The sequence below is a fragment of the Eurosta solidaginis genome, chromosome 5 (assembly GCF_040869045.1).
Source record: "Eurosta solidaginis isolate ZX-2024a chromosome 5, ASM4086904v1, whole genome shotgun sequence".
Classification (NCBI taxonomy): domain Eukaryota; kingdom Metazoa; phylum Arthropoda; class Insecta; order Diptera; family Tephritidae; genus Eurosta; species Eurosta solidaginis.
In genome coordinates, this window is record NC_090323.1 from 231010082 (window position 1) to 231032307 (window position 22226).

General features: G+C 40.1%; 1 protein-coding gene across 1 annotated transcript in view; it reads right to left on the reverse strand.

The window, feature by feature from the left end:
- mfr (misfire) overlaps positions 1 to 21825 on the reverse strand; it is a 30262-nt gene extending 8437 nt beyond the window's left edge. The window contains exons 1-17 of the mRNA XM_067792018.1: positions 21640 to 21825; positions 21208 to 21563; positions 21043 to 21145; positions 20776 to 20974; positions 20447 to 20707; positions 16689 to 16876; positions 16421 to 16624; positions 16053 to 16358; positions 11264 to 12021; positions 11040 to 11205; positions 7924 to 8316; positions 7368 to 7861; positions 4934 to 5071; positions 4727 to 4878; positions 1802 to 1938; positions 1539 to 1720; positions 1279 to 1399 (exon numbers count right to left, since the gene is read on the reverse strand). Coding sequence (XP_067648119.1) covers positions 1279 to 1399; positions 1539 to 1720; positions 1802 to 1938; positions 4727 to 4878; positions 4934 to 5071; positions 7368 to 7861; positions 7924 to 8316; positions 11040 to 11205; positions 11264 to 12021; positions 16053 to 16358; positions 16421 to 16624; positions 16689 to 16876; positions 20447 to 20707; positions 20776 to 20974; positions 21043 to 21145; positions 21208 to 21563; positions 21640 to 21825 — 4344 coding nt within the window. The remainder of the gene's footprint in view (positions 1 to 1278; positions 1400 to 1538; positions 1721 to 1801; positions 1939 to 4726; positions 4879 to 4933; positions 5072 to 7367; positions 7862 to 7923; positions 8317 to 11039; positions 11206 to 11263; positions 12022 to 16052; positions 16359 to 16420; positions 16625 to 16688; positions 16877 to 20446; positions 20708 to 20775; positions 20975 to 21042; positions 21146 to 21207; positions 21564 to 21639) is intronic.
- Positions 21826 to 22226: the final 401 nt, after the last annotated feature.

Here is a 22226-nt window from a genome sequence, read left to right on the forward strand (position 1 = left end):
AGTGATCTTTTCACAAAACCCGTTAGCTAATGGAGGGCGGTCTCCGTTGATCTTCCCTTCATGTAGGCGTGCTGTGCCTTTGACAGGTTTGGTCCTATTATTATTGATCTAATGTAGATATTCAGAAGCCTCTCAAGGACCTTGAGTTTGAAGGATGTGAGGCTTATTGGCCTGTAGTCTTTGGCATTTTCGTGTGTGCGTTTGCCCACTTTTGGCAGAAAGATTACTTTTGTTTTCCTCCATGCTTATTTATTACTCGTTTCTTTATTATTTCTCGTTTTTTATCTCATATTGGATTTGGCTACATAGGTGTATACATGTGTGTGTGGTTGTTTTGGATTTCATCTGCTTCTTTTGCCGTTGTTGTTGGTTAGCATTTATTACCAGCGCATAGCGACGTATTGAAGCTGCTTATATTCGTCACAATACTGTAAAAGTTTCTCACCATACCTGCCCCAATGCATTGCTCGCAGTTTTGTGCTTTGTTGAAAATATATGGAAAGTTTTCCCGGAGATTTATTGTACTACTAGTGATGCCAAAGGTTTCATCAAAGCCGATTAAATGCTGAACAACAACAGCTCGACACCGATATGGACAGTTAAAGCAGGCGTTGGTTTATGGACAGTTTTTCAGTATAACAGAACTGGTAAAAAAATGGCGAATAAACTCGAATTTATGGCGCCAAGTGTATGTAATATATGCGGAATAAAGTCCTCAGTTTGGCTATGAAGAAAGGATAAGACCTCCGCAGAGTTGGATGAAACAAATGGTTTAAGACTTTACCTTCTCAATTAGCGTCAGTTATCGCAAAGACAGAACGACTGACAAGCTTTACGGCAGAATAGGGGTGCATGTCTCTAATGTGTTGGCTACTAAAGCTATAAGATATACCACAGTATACTTATTCGGTTATATAACCACTGTTAACATATTTTCTACTGTTGTTTTGTTGCTTAGACTGCGAATTTTTTGTTATCATTACATGAATTTTTCATTTTAATTAATTTTTTCTTCTTTTAAACCAAAATATCAAATAACCAAGAAGAATTCTTTGTTCTTTATATTATATATATAATGATTCGCATCTGGCCCATCATTATTTTACCGTTAAATATTTGGTTGAAATTAATACTTTATGCCATAATCTCAAATGTTTTTTTTACTAAGAGCTCATTAAGCAAATGAGCCAAGGTTTAATAGCCAAACAAGAAAACAACAAAAACAACAATAACATTAATAATAAGTAAACAAATAAATTTGTTTAAGCTTGAACTCACCATATCTTCATTGGTTGAATATTTGAGGGGAAACACCATGCGCCAATTAAAAAGAGCTTCGCCATTCATTGAACGGTAATGGATATCGGTAGCTTGCGACTGGTCCTTATCGGCACACCAACTTTAGATTTGTTTATGTAAGATTGAGCGTGTGTTCGTTTTCGCATAACAAGTAGCAAATTAATTAAGAAATAATAAAAGATTATTATAGTTTTGATTTTTTTTTACTTACTTCAATTTATCATTTACAGTTCTCTTACCCTTTTACTCCAATATCGCTCATTTTTTTACCAAATATATTTCGATCATCCAAAGTTAAGTCCCTACAACTGAATACAACAACACGTAGCTCATATGGCTGTGGTGGATGTGGTGTGATATCGATAGGAGCTGGTATATTTAAGTTGCCTTCATATAACTCGATCCATAGTTGAATTTTACCCTAAGAATATATTAGATTACATTTTCAGAAAATCCAAGCGATGGCAGACACGTGTCTGAGTTATTCGAGATTTTAGCTTACCTGCTCTATGCCAGGACAGTCGCGTCGATATAAAATGCGCGTTTCCACATGCTCTGGCACGAGTTTATAGCCAAACGATGGAAGTTGATCCAAATGATGAAGGGCGGTTAAACTTAAGCGTTCTTGAATGTCTTCGGCTGGTGATATTACAAATAGAGTTTCATCAGTGCATGTGGAAACTTAAGTTTATGGAATCAATTCCAAAAGTTTTATTCTAAATATCAACACCTAGAGTTTAAAGATTTTTGTACTTGACACAGTTAAGAAAAACTCTGTACCCGTTTCCATTTCCTATTTTATCCATTACGTAGACTCTAAATATTTGAAAAGTTGTCTTGGCCTGTTTGAGTTTGGAGAAGCTCCCTAAGAAAGGAATCCCTATGAAGTGTGTTCAATGCCGTTCTTGCCGCTGGAGTCTCAATAAACCTTCGGCATAAGAAGTCATGAGACAGTAACCTAGACGCAAACCTCAATTAGAAACACCAAAAAAAAAAAAATATATATATATATAGCACCGTACACCTCTGGGAAGATTTAGGCTGAGATTTTCTCCAAATTCGCCCCGTGTACTTTATAATTTTTCCTACAATTTGGCGGGCCTCAACATATTTTATACCGACTTCGAACGGTACCTGTAAGCTGGTAAATTTTTGCTGAGAAGCTTATCATGAAAGAAATACACTTAGAGTGCTTGCCAGATCATTGCCAGGGGTGACGAATCTAATTTAAAAAAAATTTGTTTCGTACTCCAGATGAATTTTGGGCTTTAATAGCCATTAAGCTATCAGATCAGATGTCGAATTTTATAAATATAGTGCCCTGGGTTCAACTCCCGGGCAAAGCAACATCAAAATTTTAGAAATAAGATTTTTCAATTAGAAGAAATTTTTCTAAGCGGGGTCGCCCCTCGGCAGTGTATGGCAAGCGCTCCGATTGTATTTCTGCCATGAAAAGCTCTCAGTGAAAACTCATCTGCCTTGCAGATGCCGTTCGGAGTCGGCATAAAACATGTAGGTCCCGTCCGGCCAATTTGTAGGGAAAAATCAAGAGGAGCACGACGCAAATTGGAAGAGAAGCTCGGCCTTAGATCTCTTCGGAGGTTATCGCGCCTTACATTTATTTTTTTTTATTTAGTGGCACTGGACGGCGGCCACCGTGTTGCGATGGTAGCGTGCTCCGCCTGCCACAACGTATGCCCTGGGTTCGTACCCCGGGTAAAGCAACATCAAAATTTTAGAAATAAGGTTTTTCAATTAGAAGAAACATTTTCTAAGCGGTGTCGCCCCTCAGCAGTGTTTGGCAAGCGCTCCGAGTGTATTTCTGCCATGAAAAGCTCTCAGTGAAAACTTATCTGCTTTGCAGATGACGTTCGAAGTCGGCATAAAACATGTAGGTCCCGTCCGGCCAATTTGAAGGGGAAATCAAGAGGAGCACGACGCAAATTGGAAGAGAAGCTCGGCCTTAGATCTCTTCGAAGGTTATCTTGCCTTGCATTTAGTTTTTTTAGTGGCACTGGACAGAGTCCCATCCACTGCATCTTTCGTTTCGGCAGCCTCCCCTTAGAAGACGCTGCAGTGATCAGGCAACTTAAACCTGCTGCTGACACAGAGCTCTTAACACAACCGTTTCTGAAGCTTACACAGGTGGCATTTGTTGGTTCGCAATAGTCTGCCTTGTAATAGCACATAGAGTGTGTATGAGGATCGATAAGCTGGGTACGTCTATCAGCTGTGACTTTAACTGAGAAATACCAAACGTAGACATTGGCTTTCCAAAAGCTTTTGAGTTTAGAAGATTCAAATTATACAACACGACGCCTGCTTCCGATGAAAACCAAATTACCGCAGCGGATCAAGAGGTTTAGAACACGCAAAAACTACTTAAGGTATGCCTGTTTTGAGAAACGAATAAAATTAAAATTTCCTGCGGATGCATTGCGGACAATAGCTTATAGGGATAAAGCGTATCTTAGTGATTTTATCTGGTAATAGTGTTGTCCCTCATTTTCGTTAGTGGCTGACGTCATATCAAAGAGGAAGGCGAAAGTACCAGTTTTTCGGAGTGTTATGGATGTTGATGGTACTTTGCCGGATCCCATACGTTCCGGTAACAAACACCATTAAGGTACTGATAAGACCATCCCGAACGATTTAATAGGACCACATTGAAGTCTTTGTCAAGAGCTAAAGGTAAGCGGCAAGTTTAAGTTGGCTGACCACTGCAGCGTTTTCCAAGTGGAAGTTGTCGCGATTAAGATAGCAGTGGATGAAATGCCATCAAGTGCTACTACGGTTAGGATATTTAACATCAGCGGATCTCTTAGCCCGCATTGGTACAATAGAACCGGATAAATATGGCTGAGGGATTTCAGTACCCCGGTGGACACCTGTGGTCAGCTCCTGCATAGATGGGCCTCGAGTCAGCTTAGCAAGCGTTGGGCGAACACCACCCCTTACAGAGTAGCAACATCCTCCTTGTAGGAAGTGGATGGCAGGTGGTCTGCCGTTGAGGCTCACTAAGGGTTCACTAATACTCATCTATCAATGGTCATTGGGTAAGTACTGTCCAATAGGAATCCATCGGTACTTCTCAATATACTGGGAAACCCATTCTGCTACAGCTGCATGGAGGATAATAAGGTAAAATCATCGAGTCACTTTATGCTTCACAGCCCAGCTTTTGCCAGAACTAGGCGAAAGTATTTTGGCCGCAACTCACTTGGATCTCCGGAGGAGATATCAGAAGTTGACATCGGTCTCATTCGAAACTAAGTCGACCTTCCAAATAGCTTTAGCTTTCGTCACCGTTATTTTATATGATATCACAACGGACCATACCATCCCCTACGAGGTCAGCATTATCAAAATACAAGAGATTCTGGAAAACATAAATATATGAACGAAACATTACTTAAACACCACTTACAAGTTGCAATGCGCGTTTCGTCTTTAAACTTCAAGCCATCCACTTCAATGCTATTCTCTAGAAATTTCGGTGGTGGTAACTCACGTTGAGAACAAAGTTCGCTTAATATTTCATAGGGCGTGGCAATATTACGCCATTTATTATATCCGTTTCTAAAAATTATTGTTTTTTCATTAAAAATGCATTTTTAGATGTAAAATTTCATACTTTGAATACTCCTGTGAAATACCGACAGCCGCACGATGTCTAGTCCTCCAACGATCTTCCAAATCGACGAAAGTTGAACCAATGTAATCATCAGCAAAAATGTTGCGTTCACTGATGGATATTTCAAGCATATTATCTCTAAGGAATGAAAGTAGTTATGCAAATAGTTTTCACTTGTTAAAGGGTTAAAAGTAAAATGGATTTGAGTATCTCTCCATCGCGACATAGTTAAAGGAGTCTTTATCAAAATATTAATGCCGTAATTAAAAACATTAATTCCTTCCTCTTGTGGCATCGGACATGAGTTGGGAGTTGTCCGAAACTGCGATAGAACTTTTGCTGAAAGACTTCAAGTCTGTTGCTTGCCATCATTTCCAACGATTTCCTTAAACTAGGCTACATCTCAAAGCTTTTGTTGCCAGAGGCTGGTAAGAGCACTCACTGAGGACTTCAGGCCTTGTGGAATTCAAAGGACGTTTAGCAGTGTTCTTATGATTAAATTATTAAATACATCAACAAACTGCTGTCCCACAGCAGTGTAGCAATAAAGTAAGAAGGGAAAACAAAGGCACTGACAAAGGATATTTTATGACCTCTAATCTGCCTTGTTGCTGTAAACAAGCTTCGAAGCCCATATCTTCCGAGTGGCTGCCTACGCAGATGACCTTACATTTATGAGTTCTGCAGGATTATTTGCACTGAGTCGTAGGGATTGGTTATCAACCCCAGGCGATTTGCACTAATTTTTTACGAGGAGTTAAGACTCCTGTTTTCATGAGTCCGTTTATATCAACAGTTCCGCTGATTCTGTCTGATAGGTTCCATACCGCCACTTTTTAGAGAAAATTAAAAGGAGCCCGACGTAAATTGGAGAAGCCCGGCTTTACCTTCTCAGAGGTAAATTTTACCAAGCATTTTTTCTTAGGATTAAATGTGTGGTGGAAAGTGTTATGCTAGAAACGAAGCTGTCTTGGAAACTCAATATTGAGAACAAGACTAGGATCATCTCGATAGCCTTGTGCTGCTGTAGCGCAGCCATCTGTAAACATCAAAGGCCTCTGGTCAGCAAAGATTCTGTTGACTGCGGTGCCATCAGTAATTGTATAGCATTAGCTGAACTCGTTTAATGCATTTTAACATTAGGATAGTCCCTTGAGCTGGAGTGGCGGGCTGAAGAGTTCCACTGGCCATGTGTAGCATGTTATTGCACCAGGAGTCAGATAAGCAGCCACTTCCTCTTCTAGACTAACAAAATTCTTTTGGACGGCGCGTTAGTTATTGGTGATTGTGGCTTCGACAAGTGGCTCTGCAATGGGAGTCCAATGGATGGCAAGAAGTCTAAGTCACCCAATGATTTACTAAGTAAGGCGCATTTATTATAACTGATGGGAGCTCTGACGGGTCAGGATTTAATGGAAGCCCATGATTAAGAAATGAAAGCAAAGCGCAAAGAGGGACGGGACCTAAATGTTGTATGCCAACTCCGAACGGCATCTGCAAGGCAGATGAATTTTCACTGAGAAGCTTTTCATGGCAGAAATACACTCGGAGCATTTGCCAAATCACTGCCAAGGGGTGACCCCGCTTGAAAAAAAACTTTTGATGTTCCTTTACCCGGTGCTTGAGCCCAGGATCTTCAGTGTGGTAGGCGGAGCACGCTACCACCACACCACGGAGCCCATGATTACGTCACAGTATTTTGAAAGTAGTTGCATGGAGAATCCAAGTTAAAAGCCCGAGTAGAGCAACGCCAAAATCTTCAGAACACGGTTTTTTCAATAAGAATTTCGCGAAGATTTTCCAAGTAATTTTAGCTCCCACTACTATTATTTCCTGAAGTCCAAGTGAGCTTCTTCTACCGTGGTAGCTACCCCAAACCTAACCTTGTACCTGATCTTAGTGGTCTCGTTCAGAGTTGATGGAGTTGTTTTCTATACAGAATTGAAATTGTGAAAGTCCCATAAAAACGAAATAAGATCTTGCTAAGATTTTCGAAGAAATTAAAAGAGCTAAATATTGCGGTACTTTAAAAAGGCCTACATAATTATGTGCTTGTCAAAGTCACGAGCTCATTATTCAAACTGGAAAGCAGTCTTCCTCCTAATAAGAACTAAATCAGCTGCACCAGAAATTTATATTGCAAGGAGACCAAAATTTTCAAATTTGGTCTAAAAGCAGTTAAGGTAATTGTTCAGAATGACATATAAGACTGAAGATGGGACAACACCGAATTCCGGCTGTCCCAAGACAACATTTGACAAGCGAGGAGAGAAACTCTATCCAATATTTATAAAAACAAAAATGTTTACGCATAGCGAGCGCAAACAAAACTAAAATGGAAAACCGCAAACAAAACAAAACTGAATCCAAAACGTAATCTTCCTACTACAAATTGTAAACAAATTGTTTTTCATTGCTGATCCAATTAACATACCTCGGTAAGACCCCTTCCATTTGAAAACATTTCCCAAATACCGGATTAGCCTCATTGGGTACATAATGAGCACGATTCGCTATGGTCTTGCCACCCAAATGTAATTTAACATAAGCATCTGATTTGGAGCTTCTATCATGCGGTCGTAATTGTAAACCCTGCACCACATAGATACGCACAATGATTTTGGTGAGATCTGTTAAAGTGTGCAGCTCAGCTTGATAACGTGGATTAAGTGCCGCAGCTAGGGGACGTAACATAATACCATCACCAGCATCATTGGGTCCACATTTGCAAGGAACTATTTTTATGTTCAACTTTAGTGTTGCGTACGTTTCTTCTTTGGGTATAGAATTCTTCTTATACTTCACGCCATGCACCAAATTTACGGGTTCGGCCCAGTCATGTAAATAACTCAGATCAGCTTGGCGTTCTAATTCATTCGAATATATAACCAGGCTATGTTTGTAGAGATGCGATCTATCGCCGGTGTCCTGTGGAAAACTATCTACTTTGCACATGCTCTTTTGCATATAGCATTCTCAATCCAACTTACCTGGTAAGTGAAAATTGAATTGTAATATTTAGTCCACCAACTGTATTGAGTTTCATCGATTACTTGCGCTAAATCAGTACTTTCGATTGGTGGTAATTTTTCGTGTTCTTTTGATCTTTTGAAAACACCAAGTGTACGTTGAAACACCGTTGGTTTGTTTTTATTCAATAGAGGTTTGCTTTCATCGTTGTCTTCTATCTCACCAATTTGTAGCGCTGTCGAACCTTCTTCACTAGACGTGGCCGGTATGCATTTCACTGATTTATCAGCCTGAAGAAAACGTTTCGAGTCGGGTATTAAAACAGCGCCTAATGTTGTCTCAGCACCTTTAGACGAAACAGACACATCTGTGGCAATGATTGCTGGCCAATATTCCAACTGCTCCGGAAGGCTCTAAAATTTAATAGAAGAACCGTGAGTAATATTAGTTTCGGATCGAAATTGAACTCCTCTCTGTCCAGCCTTAATGGTACTCCAACTTCTAATAATGCTAGGCCTCGCTGTAAGTATGGACTTTGGGAAATTCAACACTGAATTTTAGTTATTCTAGGCCTGCTTCTAAAAGTACTTTTATTTCCTCCTTCAACGGATAATCACGCCCTTTCCACTTCCCATTGCTTTATGGTGCTCTAGCTTGTCTGCTTCTATCACAATAAGATTTCTCCCCCTGGGACTGATACATTTTTGCCTGTGTCTAAAGAATTTTTGCCAAGCATCGTGTAAAACATATTCTCCACATGTTTGTTTTTTTGAGTATGTAGAGCTGACTTTGTTTCGCAGGCCGAGATTGTCAATCTACCTTCCAGCCATGTTTCAGTATATTCGGGTTATCATGCAATAGGAGTAACGTATCCTCCGACCCGAAGGTTCGAGCGTTCAGCACAATCGGTCCGGAAGCAATCCAGCTAGTACCTGGAAATGCTTACACTGGAGTTTCTCAGATTCATATCTGGCAAAAAACTGCCCATATCCGCCAAACTACTATATATTTTCGGAAAGTGTTTTTAGAGCTACTACAACAAGAGATTCATACCTTGCCCTTTATTATCGTGGGGATCTGCGCTCTATCCACTATCTCTATCCGTGAAGTCAGGTCTTCGGTTTAGTGGCTAGGAACTTCCCTTTTAAGCTCACCATATTGCAGCACCCTATGAAGTTAACCCCCTTGAATCGAAGATAAAGGCAGTTTAGTCAGTTCGTGCTTCAAAATTCTTATCATGATACTTAAAAGCTCTATTTCTGCAGTTTGTTTTCGCAGCCATAGACTGCTACGTCATTTATCCTCTGGATGAACTCACAGAATTTTCTCTTTGCCGACCTAAATCGCCCCTTCTTTTCACTTGTAGCTTTCGAGTTATATGCTTCCAAGCTATTGGGGTCCATTTATGTACCAACTTTCGACCTACGTGTCTTGTCGCCATCTATCTTCTCAGTTTATCCCTGCGTTTTCTTTTCGGCCGTAGCCTCTTAAATTTCATAGAGCGGACAGCGGATTCGATCTGCTTCAACGGCCTCGCGTGCCTATGAAAAGCGCTCATTTTTCCGGACAGTTCAGTAAACGAAAGCTCCAAAACGCTGAATCAATACTAAAGTTGTCCGGGATTTTGAGAAGACACTATTACTCTCTTTGCTACGCACCCAACTTCAATCTTTTGCCTTTTCGGTCAAGCCTGCTGCTCTCCCATCGAGCTCATTGACTTTCCGCTACTTTCGCCCTCCAAGTTGGATTCATCGCTTGAGTCTTTACTCTTCCCTTATCCTCCTGGCCATCTTCATTATCAGCTTTTCCTCGTAGGCGGTTTCAGTGGTCTACATAGAATAAATATGGGGAGAAAATCCGTGGGTCACAGCATCGCCGTACAAGTGGTAAGCGGCTGTGAAAATTCTACAGTTTAGAGGCCCGATATCGGGGAATCTCCTAAGGATTTAGCATTTAAGTGTGTATTTCTCCTCGACGACAGATGCCGATTGGGCTCTATTTGAAAGGTTGTGAGGAGCAATTTGTAAATCAGTAAGCGTTGTGGGGTGCAATTGGTCTGACGAATGTCAGCGCTACGAATATTCCAGTCGTGAGATTTTGTGGGATATGGAGGTGGTATTGGATGGGGCGCCCAGATGCAAAGGACAGGAACAGAATGGTGCCTTCTGTATGGACAACACATACAATAAAATGAATGCGAACTATAAAGGTATATTTTTTCCGTTATATAAGACACGTAATATTTTACTCTCTAGAATTGCTACGATGGTGGTCTTAGATGGTCATGAAAATTATGGCCTTTAATGTGGTTTTGTTGGTGTGACAGGAAAACTACTCCGCGATTATTTCGGAGGGAGTTACCGAAGAGGGCATATTGAAGTTTCCAAGGAAGAATAAGGTATAAGAAGCTCACTTGGACAGCATTAAGGTTCATCGTTATACCATAATATGATAATGGTAACATAAGCTTTACCTACAAGCTCAGGGTTTTGAGTAAGATAGATTTAGATCCTGAATAAATGTTCCGAAAAAATGAACTTGAAAGAAATACTTTCATTCCGTAGTGGAAGAAGCTGTTCACTCGATGAGTCCAACTCATCATCCCATGCAGCTGCAGCAAGAAGGATTTCCCAGTGTATTAAGATGTACGGCATGGACACCCATCGAACGGTGAACTTTAATCAAAAAATGGACTTTATTTGGAGAACTTAGGCAAGCGGAACATTGATTTCCCTACAGCCTGCGATGACCGGCTCAGTTGTACCAATACGGGTTAAATGCACCTCATTACCGCTATGCCCCTAGACCCACATCATATTAATCTTAACATAGCAAGATGCAATAGCAAGCGAGGTACGCCACTACCATGTCATCCTTTCGAGGCACAGCTGAACTCAAGACTTAATTAGTCGCTTGGCTATCCGAGTGTATGGGGATCTTTTTAACGATGAATTAAGATGCGGTAATCGGGGAAGTTCAATAACGCTTTATGCCCAGCCCCTATCGAAAAGTTAACCCTAAATTCTCCATTTCCAACATCAACCCATTCGGAAACCAGTCAAATAGTGTCCACTGCATTCGATGTGCAAATCTGCAGTGTAAAGATTTAATAAACTTTCAACTAACATGCACTTACCACTACTCCAGAGGCGAATATTACCAAAAAGTTGATGCTATTCTTCAAACGCGTCGAGGACAATCCACTTGTCAACAGTAAATCTCCCATCATAACTTTTATACGATGCCGTGCACCAAAAGTGGATTTTGTATAATTTCTAAAACCAATAAATATAACCTCCAATCTAGAAAACAGAAGCAAAGTCAAACTTCAAACGCCTTCGCCCTCCTCCCTCTACTCACACATAATTTCTCATAATCGGTTTTATACTCGCCGGTATGCCTATTGTAATGGATGGTTCCTCCACTTGGATTCTGCCAACTTCCTCACGTGTCTCTACAAGCTCCGCTGACATCAACACTTCAGCTCTTACACTTCCCTGCTGAGCTATCGGCACCCATGTGAGCGGTGGTGGAGACAAAACTTTTAATTTATTAAACATTCGCATCGCATTTCGCGTCTTCACCAACTTATTTAACTTGGCTTTGCTCTCAGATGCTTCGCGCGCACTTTCATCTGCCGCCGTCATACTTATCACTGCCACTGGCAACATACCACAGCCCACATATTCATTAGCCGTTATGCGATCACGATCATACAATTCCACCGCTACCAGTGGTGGATTCTTTACATACCATTGCATGCTGCCAGGCATAACGATTACATCGAAACAAATCACACAATTCCATATAGGTGAGAGGGTTGCCTCCTCAGTGCGTGTTTCGGCCCATTGTGAACCGATTATAACACGTAAATAACCATCACAGAGACCACTCCGATCGCTACCTGGACGTACCTTTGCTTGATGTATGAAGATGCGACATTTGTAAACGGTGTATTGTACGACAGGTGACCAATAGTACAGCTCGGTTTGTTTCCAATCGCTGGTAATGGTCGCTAAATATTCTATTCGTTCGCTATCGACGACAATGCCCAGGGAGCCTTGGATTATACCGTAATTACAGCCGCAATTGATACAACTATGCTGACACTGAATATCCTAAAACGATAGAGAGAGAGAGACTGTGTGGATGTACAGTGCTCTATTCTTAAATATCGTGCATTTGAATCTTGTTGAAAAACAAAAACAAAAGCAAAAACAAAAACAAAAATAAAAACAAAAACAAAAACCCACCTTTTTGTGAGTAGAAAGTGTTTGCAACTCAGGATCGAAGTTGAAGTCCTACATTTATTTTTATAATGTCAATATTTTTAATTATTGGCAGACGAAAAACCCCGGCCTCGGCTCAAAGAGTGGTTGCAGCTGTGAACGACCTGCCTTAATACCTAGGTAGGTAGAAGGTTGCCATGTTGTGGGGGGGGGGGGGGGGGGGGGGGGGTTATACATTGAGGAACGTTTCACAGGGTACTTCGGTGTCTTGACCAGGTTATCTAACTCGTGACTATTTAATCTTAACACTAGTAAAATGGATCCTTGAATCAAATGCAGAAGACAGGGCTATGAATTCTTCGGTTGCCTTTGAATTTTTAAGAGGCAAATGCTTTCTCCAAGGGCGATCTATTGGCTGGAGTATATGGCAATTACGCCGATACTTTCTATGAAGTTCTGTCTGGTGAACAACACTATGCACTTCTTCTACGATCAAGAAGCTGGAAGGAATGCAGCGATTGGCGCTGGTTGGAACTAACGGGGCTCTTCGTACAACACATAAATAACCACAGTGCTGAATCTGTACCCTGTATATAAACTGTTTTATATGGCGCTTTACGGGGTCGCCATAGGCTCGGCTACTAAAGAAACAAGTTTCGTCATGGATATGTGAGGTTGACAATTGGGTTTGAATCAATTTGGTATTTTAGTCTCCTCTTACGAAAAACATACTTGCCGCCGGTATATTTTAAGCTCCCTCACCCACTGGGGGCCGTTTTTCAGTCTTCGAGTTCGTTGCTGGCAGGTCAGACTTCAGTGTGCCGGCTTCCGCCCCTTTTGCAAGATTCACCTCTCGTATTTCTACAGGGCAGCAATGGATGGGGAATTTATATGCAAAGGGTATGTCTTCAGGATTTGTTTGACCTTAGTCACAGTTGCATCGATCCACTTTTTGATAAAAGTTATCTGGGTGCAACGATGTAAGGAACTGCGTTGTCACGCCGCTAATTGGACCCGAACGAGTCAGCAAAGTAAGAGATGGGCTGACAGTCTTTCCAGTTTTTTCACCTTAAGAAATGCCGCACTATCACCGACCAAATCTTCAACGACCTTATATACAACGTGGACGAGGCAAATGTCGCCCATTTTGGACATGCAGTACCCTGGCGACTGTCCTAAACGAAAAAATACTGGGTGTGACGTTCGATCAAGACCTACATTTACTTGAATTCCAGAGCCGTAACAAAATCTTCAAGTGTCCTGCCGGCAGCATTTAGGGGAGGGATAAAGAAAAGCTCATAACTACTTATAAAGTAGTTGACCTGCCGCTTGTATTCTACTCGTTCCCAATAAGGCCGCGGCGCCTAAGAGGAGCACACAAAAGGGAACTGCAGGCCTGTCAAAACACCGCGCTCAGAACTGCCACGGCTTGTCTTCTTATGTCTCCAGAAAATAGGCTCCTTATTGAGAGAAATGAAAGGTTGAACAAAAATTTTTTGTGCAATACCTAGAAACCTGGGATGCCAACATACATCTCATTGAAGTGGTCTCGTCTCCCAGGAACTTAAGAAGTCGCCTCCGTATATATTATGAAGAGACCCGAGACTTAAGAATTCAGGAGCATAAAAAGGCCTTCAAACACATCCACACTGAAGCGGCGGACTACTGTGCCAAAGATTTCCGGGTGAGCCCCGTTCTTAAGGACAAATACCCGGCACACGTAGTTGAGGAAAACAACCTCCCCAGGCAGATGCGCGCAACTCCAGCTCAGCTAGTTGCCACGTAATGATTTGCTAAATAATTTGGCGCCAGCATCACGGTGGTAACACATGAGTTTCTTAAAGTGTCAAAGTTAGCTGTACCCCAACTAGGCAGTAGCCACACAACCCAACTTCTAAAACCTAAGAACGCTCTGTGTGTCTCTTTCCAGAGTGAGTAAATAAGATGATCCTTTTGCTCTGTTAAATCGGTCGGTCGTGATCTGCTCTCAGAAGAATGCGTAAGCGATCTGTTGCGTTAAAGCAAATATTCTATGCGATCTTGGGCATAGCTCTGTGAGCGTTCGTTCATGAACGAAAGGTTTGGCTATGTAGTATCTTGAAAAAGCAAATAGATTTCATTCTATGCATCTCTTATAGCGACCTAACATGAAAAAGTAGGTATTAGGTACAAAATAATCTTATACAATCTCGCAATATACACTCTAGACTTATTCAATTCCCGACAATTCGCAATCCACCCCAATTTTCTTTCCCAGTTGTTACAGGTGCTATAAGTACTACTTTAGACTGAGTAGGCAATTTAAAAGTAAACTTTCTCTCGACGAACTAAAATCACGCTGTACAAGTCATTCATAATACTTGTGCGCTGATGTTAGGCTCGGAATCACGGACGGTTGTTCTTGGAGTGTTCGAGAGAAAAGTGCTCCGGAAATTTATGGGCCTGTAAGTGATGCCAACGGCAAGTTTCAGAGGAAACCAAGGAGGTATAATGATGAGCTTTACGCAGCTTTGACAATAGTAGCTTCGCTGATTAGATCATGTTATGTGAATAGACGGAGACGCTCCCTCTAAGAAATTATTTCAGCTGACACTGCAATTTGGAAGCAGAGTAAGAAGGAGATCTCCACTTAGTTGGGAGAGGCAGGTGGAAGAAGACTTAACCTCCCTTGGAGTTCCCAATTTGGGTCATTATCAAGAAACAGGGATAGCTGGCGTGACTTGCTATGAAACGGCAAAAATCGGTTAGGCGGTTAAGCGCCAATCAATGATGATGGGTTTTTATACCTAGCTGTACTTGTACACAGGGTAGATATTATAACTTTCGATTGTATAACGGTTGGTTGTACACGTATAAAAGAATCGAGATAGATATATACTTTCATATATCAAAATCATCAGTATCGAAAAAAAATTTGATTGAGCCATGTCCGTCCGTCCGTGCGTCTGTCCCTCCGTGCGTCTGTCCGTCCGTCCGTCTGTCCGTTAACACGATAACTTGAGTAAATATTGAGATATTTTCACCAAATTCGGTACACGAGCTTATCTGGACCGAGAATAGATTGGTATTAAAAATGAGCGAAATCGGATTATAACCACGCCCACTTTTTATATATATAAAATTTTGGAAAACACAAAAAACTGATTATGTAGTAAATAATACACCTAGAATGTTGAAACGTGTTAACGGTGATATTGAGGCTCTTGATAAAAATTTAAAAAAAATTTAAAATGGGCGTGGCACCGCCGACTTGTGATAAAATCAATTTTACAAATATTAAAAATTCGACAGAGAGGTTACCTTTACTATAATGGAATGCTTTGAAGAAAAATTTACGAAATCGGTTAAGGACCACGCCCACTTTTATATAAAAGATTTTTTAAAGGGTCGTGGACGAATAAAATAAGCTATATATTTGCGAAAAAGAGCTTCGTATCAATGGTATTTCATTTCCCAAGTAGATTTATAACAATAAACAGGAAAAACTTCGAAATTTAAAATAAAGGCGCGGCACCGCTCCTTTTATGACTAAGCAATTTTCTATTATGGCTCTCGACATAACTCGAAGAAAAATTAGTTCAGAATAGCACAATATGTATATGTATTATTGCGCAGCCTTGTAACAATATTAAGCACACAAACAAACAACAACAGCATTTCAAGTGTACAGCTGGGTATGTAATGTTCGGTTTCACCCGAAGTTAGACTTCCTTACTTGTTTTTATCTAAATTTCGATTTACTGAGTTTTCTGAAAATTGTCGGTATTATGAGGTGCACATAAAATTTATTTCTAAATTAAGCTGTATTTTTTTTTTCAAACTTCAACTTCGTAAAGATATTGACGTCGATCGCTTCCATGAGTTTCAAACATTTCGCTTTCCCCATCAAAGAATGTGAAAATTTCGCATAGTGCAATTACCTTGAATATAAAATTTCTCATACGCCAACAGAGACTATTCGGACTAGCTGATTTGTCTTTGGGTGCATTTAAAAAATATTTAGCATTAAGACAACAAACTGCAATTTCACGATTTCCCGATACACTCAGCATAATCATAAGCGTCGGCCATTCATCCTGTAAGCGTGTGGTGGCCAAAAGGCTCTTCAACTCATTGCAGTGCATAACCATTTCAGCGACTACCTCCGTTATGGTGGGCTCTATTAATATAGCTGGCGATGTTTTGAGTTTTTGACGCATAGCACGCAATTTTTCGGGAAATTTATCCTACACAAAGTGGAAAAAAATTATTGTTAAAAAGATAAGAGAGTTTCGGTTCGGCAACTTACAAAGAAAGCATTAATATAAATCAAACGATTGGTATCCCACATGGTGACATCCTTGAAACCCGTGTACTCAAGTCGTTTATCGTCCACGCCCTCTTTTAGTTTATTTAATAAATTCATTATGATTGCCTTAAAACATTTGGCTTGCAGCACAAATTGGTTGTTGTATTTGATTTGAAATAGCTTGAAGGTTGTGAGCTCTGATTCCTGTTTGGGATATAATTTGATTATTTACTTCAAATTTACATGAATTTGAGTTCAGCTTACTCACTATCAAATCCAAAACTTCTTGCATATAATAATCGCTATCGAATTTATATCGATTGTCCGGCATAGTGATTTGTAAATAAACTGCTTTATATGGCGCTTCTTGCCGAAAATATTTTAGATTACTGCCAGTGTTGGGCGCTTTTTCGGGATAGCTTTTTAAAAAACATTCTACATAGTTGGAAGAATTTTCTACCGGGAAATATTTGTTAAGAATAAGTCGGTAAGTTCTAATATTTGTTACAGGCACCAAAGTTCGAAAAGTTTTGAAGTAAAAATAAAAGAAGGCACTTATTTAGGTTCCACCGCTCTGCTTTATACGTTAAACTTAGTTTCAACCTTCATATTATGACTACTGCCAATAAGGCTAGAGGTGTTCTATCATTCGTGAAGAGATGGTCTAAAGAATTTAGTGACCCTTATGTAACCAAAGCCCTTTTTACCACATTGGTTAGGCCGATACTAGAATACGGATCAATAGTCTGGAATCCGCGATATCAAGTTCATGCAGATAGGCTTGAGTCAATACAGAAGCAATTTTTACTTTTTTCTTTAAGGAATTTTCATTGGGACTCTGCATATAATCTTCCACCTTATACTAGTCGGTTAAGGCTTATCAATCTTCCAACTCTCGCTAGCCGTAGAGAAATGCTAGGAGTATTATTTATGGCTAAACTACTGAATGGACTAATTTCTAGCCCCTTTCTTTTGAACGAAGTAAACTTCAATATCCCATCACGAGCGTCAAGACATTACAAACCTCTTCTTTTGAGGCAGTGTAGAACTAACTTCGAATTAAATGAACCTTTCCGGTGTTTGTGTTATGATTTTAACTCTCACTCGAATTCATTTGATATAACTGATTCACTTTTTACTATAAGGAAAACTGTCCTATCCTATCTTAACTCGTAACAAAATAAAAATAAAAATAAAAAATAAAAATCTTTATATGCTAAATCCTTAACTTATTTAACAATTTACTATATGTATAATTTTCTACTGTTATGTATATAATACTCAGCTGATGATTTTTATTCTGTAGCTGAGCAGTTTTAGATCTCGACGCTTAACAAACCTCCGCCTATCAACAACTCGGCAAAAACAAAAACAAATCCGTGCGTCATGCGGATGCGCCCCTCGTGTCGGTTGGGCGGGCTTTGGAGGGTATTAATCCGTTGGGTTTATTATTATTATTATTATTATTATTATTAAGATGAGTCTACATGTCAGCAAGTGCTGAACCGAACATTCAGCTCTTCCTTGTATGATGTGGTGTAGCTGTTCCAAAATTGTTTTATAAATGTGTATATAAACCTTCTAAGCTTCTTCAATATTTCAGTGAAGTACCCAAACAAAGAGTGAATTATCTATGACGGGTGACGTCCTCGGAAATAGAGTTTGTGAAGAAAATGGAACTCAACTTAAAACGAAGGAATCGAAAATGCCGTAATAAAGCTCCCTCAAAAACTTAACGCAGCATTTCCAAGTTTAAAAGTACTATTAATCAAGATCCATGCAGCACTACACTATTTCCAATAGTAAATGAGAAACCGTCATATGGAAATGAGAATAATTACCTGTAACTGAGAAAGCGTCGGTTGGAAATAAGATATGTAAATTGTAAAATCGATCACTCAATTGCAAATAAGAAATAGTCAATTGTAATTACGAAAGCGTTAGTTCGATATAAGAAGAGTCATTTGGAATTGAGGGGGCGTCAAATGAAAATGCGAAAGTCAGTGCTGTATGAGAAAGCATCATTTGTATGTAAATGCGAAATGAGAATTGTCAATTGTAAATGCGAAAGCGTCATATGGAAATTAGAATAGTGAGTTGTAAATGTGAAAGCACAAACCTAATGTGCGAAAGCGTCACTTGTAATTACAAGAAGGTCGTACATTCATTTATTTGGAGAGATATCAGTGTCTGGAGTGGCGTCGGTTGAGCGACTACGGGGTCCGTTTGGCGTAGGCACATGCTCTGCTTCCGTAAGGTCAGTTTTTCAACCATGGACAGAGCAGGCTAACGATTTGAACGGCTCAGTTTTGTTGTTCGAGAACTGGCCATGCTATATGAGAATAGAGTCAGCGGTAGCAGGTGCTTAAATTGGCCAAACAAAAGTTATGTATTTAGCATCGCGCTCATCAACAACAGGAGACCGCACGATTACATTCGAGCATGCAACGACATTTCATGGCAATGCTCTCTCACTCCAAGGTATGCCGGTCGGAACATAGGCAATTTCCATCAATTGTTATTGTATTTAGAGGATATGCCCGTTGCCATACATAGCTTATCTTTATTACAGTTTTTATGTTCTCAATTACAAATTACGTTCTCGAATCTTCAAATCATGCTTTCTCATTTATATTATCTTCTTTTCTCATTTACAACTGACTATTCTCAAATACAATTGACGCTTTCGAATTTTGAAATCACGGTTTTTTATTTCCAAGTGATTTTTCTCATTTCTATATCACTTTCATTTCCATATGACGCTTTCCCATTTGCAATTAATTGACAATTTTCATTTAGGGTAGATTGAAGTGGCTCCCCGAGAGCACACTTAGGCCAGTGATATACCACAAAAATACACCATTAATTTTCCTCTTAGAACCATTTTGAGGACCTGATGGAATTTATTAGGTCCTTGAGGTTATGCTCCGCAACTTGGCGCAGATTATATATAAATGGAGCATTTTGGCCAGGTTTCCTTCGATGTTCAACACCCCGGTGTTTGCAGCAATCTTTCGTCGGCTTCATGGTGGGTGTGTTCTTTTAGCAATATCTTGCATGTGGCCACGGGTATACCTAAGCGTTCTTTGCCGGGAAGAATCTGCCTGGTTGTAGCTTGCATAGCGAGTTCATCTGCAATGCAATTTCCCTCCATGTTCCCATGTCAAGGGACCCATGTGAGGTATACACGGTTCTGTTGCGTCATCTCTTGAAGAGAACGGCGACAGTTTAGTGTTAGTTCAGAATTGAACGAGTAGTAGCCAAGACATTTTATGGTAACCTGGTTGTCGCTGAAAAGAGAGATTTCTCTGCCAACATTGTGTGTCCCTATCCTAACTGTGACTTCCATGATGTTTGAAACTTCAGCATGTAATAAGCTGCAGTGGTCGGGTAGTCTGAAGGAGAGCTGGATGTCGAGGTTCCACCTCCAACTCTACCGTTTAGCTTAGAGCCCTCCGTGTATGTGGACATACTGCCATCAACAGCAAGGCACCTATCTGGCTCCGTCAAGTGATCCCTACTGGGAATGTTTATCTTAAAGTTGGTTTCCGCAACTGTTGTAGTGGCATAGCGATCCGTCCTGGGAGAAATAAAACTGTATTATGTTTAGTATACTAAAGTTTCCTGTGGTCTTGTTGTTCCCAGCACAACTTCCTTAAGCGCAGGGTTGACGTTGCCGCCGCTCGATTTCATTTACTACTGATTATTCTCAATTTCATATGACTTTTTCGCATTTATATCTGACGGTTTCGTAATTTAATTTCACGTTTTCTCATTTACAAGTGAGTATTCTCATACCGAAGTGACGCTTTCGCATTTATAATTGACTATTCCCATTTTCATATGATGTTTTCGCATTTATATCTGACGCTTTCTTATTTACAACTAGAAATGGTATAGTGCTGTATCCAGCTGACTTGTGCCTTTGCATTCAGCTTGATTACTTTCCGAACTTGGCGCTCGCAACGAAATTTGAGACAAAAATTTTGCGCATAAAATTTGTTTCCCTAAATCTGTGTAAGTTACCTGCGAGTTTCATTGATATTTTACAATTACTATAATTCCCATGCAGAAAATCACCCTGTAGCGGTACAAACTCAACTAAAAAAGTTTCCTCTTGCCACCAACGCTTCTCGTCTACAGGAGTAACAGGTTTCGTTAAGATATCACGTGCCGGACCGGCTGGTAGACTTTCGGAAACTACCTCTACCAAAATGCGACCAAGATACTGCAATGGACTTGCTATATCGTAAAAGTGAACATATGTAGGACCCAAAGCCGGTTTGTCTGCAGTCAAAAATTCAAAATAAGAACCCTCCTATGCTTATAAACGTAACATTTTCCTCGACACAAACCTTTGAAAGCAATTTCATCAAAATGTATCTCATAATCAGCGATAGCCTTCCATTGTAGATGCTCATGCGATAAGATTTGTACAATAAAAGTTTGCGATAACGATGGATAGGTCCATGAGAAGCACACCGAATGATTCCACTCCGGTTGAGATGTGGACTTGCAAACATTTGTCTTGCCCTTGAAAGGATGGAATCTAAACTTTAGAAATGAAAGATCATTTGTGAATGGGACGATGTCACAAGTACATGGTTGCCAGCATAGGATACTTGTATGAGATAGTCGCTCTTCTTAATTAGTACAGCCTTATAAAATGTAACGGTATAGCGTATGTTGCTCTGCATTATATTGTCCGCGTTTTGTAGCATATTTCTAAAAAAAAAAAAAGAAAATGTCGTTAAGGACTGGTAGCTTTTTGAATTTCTCATGCGTACTTCTCAATATTATTATAATCTTGGTTTATTTGCCATTTATTTAAATCCAACATTTCGTCTTCATGCGGTCGCAGCACCGTATTTGGATCCGAATGCTGTGTGACTATTGCTAAATCGATTTGTAGATAACCTTTGCTTGCGCCCAACGCACTATTCGACACGTCAGCAATGGATGCTTCTAAACGTCCCCACTTTTTGAAATAACAACGATTTGGTTGATTCCAAACGCTTTGCAGATCTATAAGTAACTCGCCATGGGCCATGGTCTTCTTGCAGGTATTGCGTTTTCTCACTTCGTACAAGACTGTTAGACGCAACAGTTCGGTTAGCGTGCAGCGCAGTTCGAAGACAAAATACTGAAATGGGATAGAAAAAGAAGCAACTTTGTTTAAATTGCTCGCCTGTTTCGCAGCGGAACTCCTCGAACATCACCTCATTATAATAGGGATTCTCTGATCGCGCATACGGTTTGGTCGTTTTGTGCACTTTATCTAGGGTCACGCGCACGAATGTCTCGCCTGTGAAGACGCCCAATAGTCGCGCTTTATGTATTGTCGTGCAGACCAGATAATCCTGCGACATACTAAGGAAACAATCATTTTGAGCGATCGGTAACATTTGTTTGCCGAGCTCGCTTAATTCCACGGTGTGTAGCGATATTTTCGTATGTCTTTATTTTATATTATGTAAATGAAACTAAATAATGAAAAAATAAATAAATTTTTGATATTTAACTTGAAATTATTTGATTTTGAAAGACATTTCCTTTTGCTATTCTTTAATTTTTCGGTGTTGGAAAATTGAAAACATAATATTGTGGCGAATATTGACATCAATACGCTGTTAGTAAATAATCCCAACGACAAAACACAGCCAGCAGCGACAATTATGTACAAGGCAACCAAGAGATATTTCACACACATACATGTATCAGCCGAAGTTGTTACTTGCACATGCATAAAGCCGGAGTCATTGGTGCCGTATGTCGTATCGCTGTATCCATATCGCTAACGTAATCA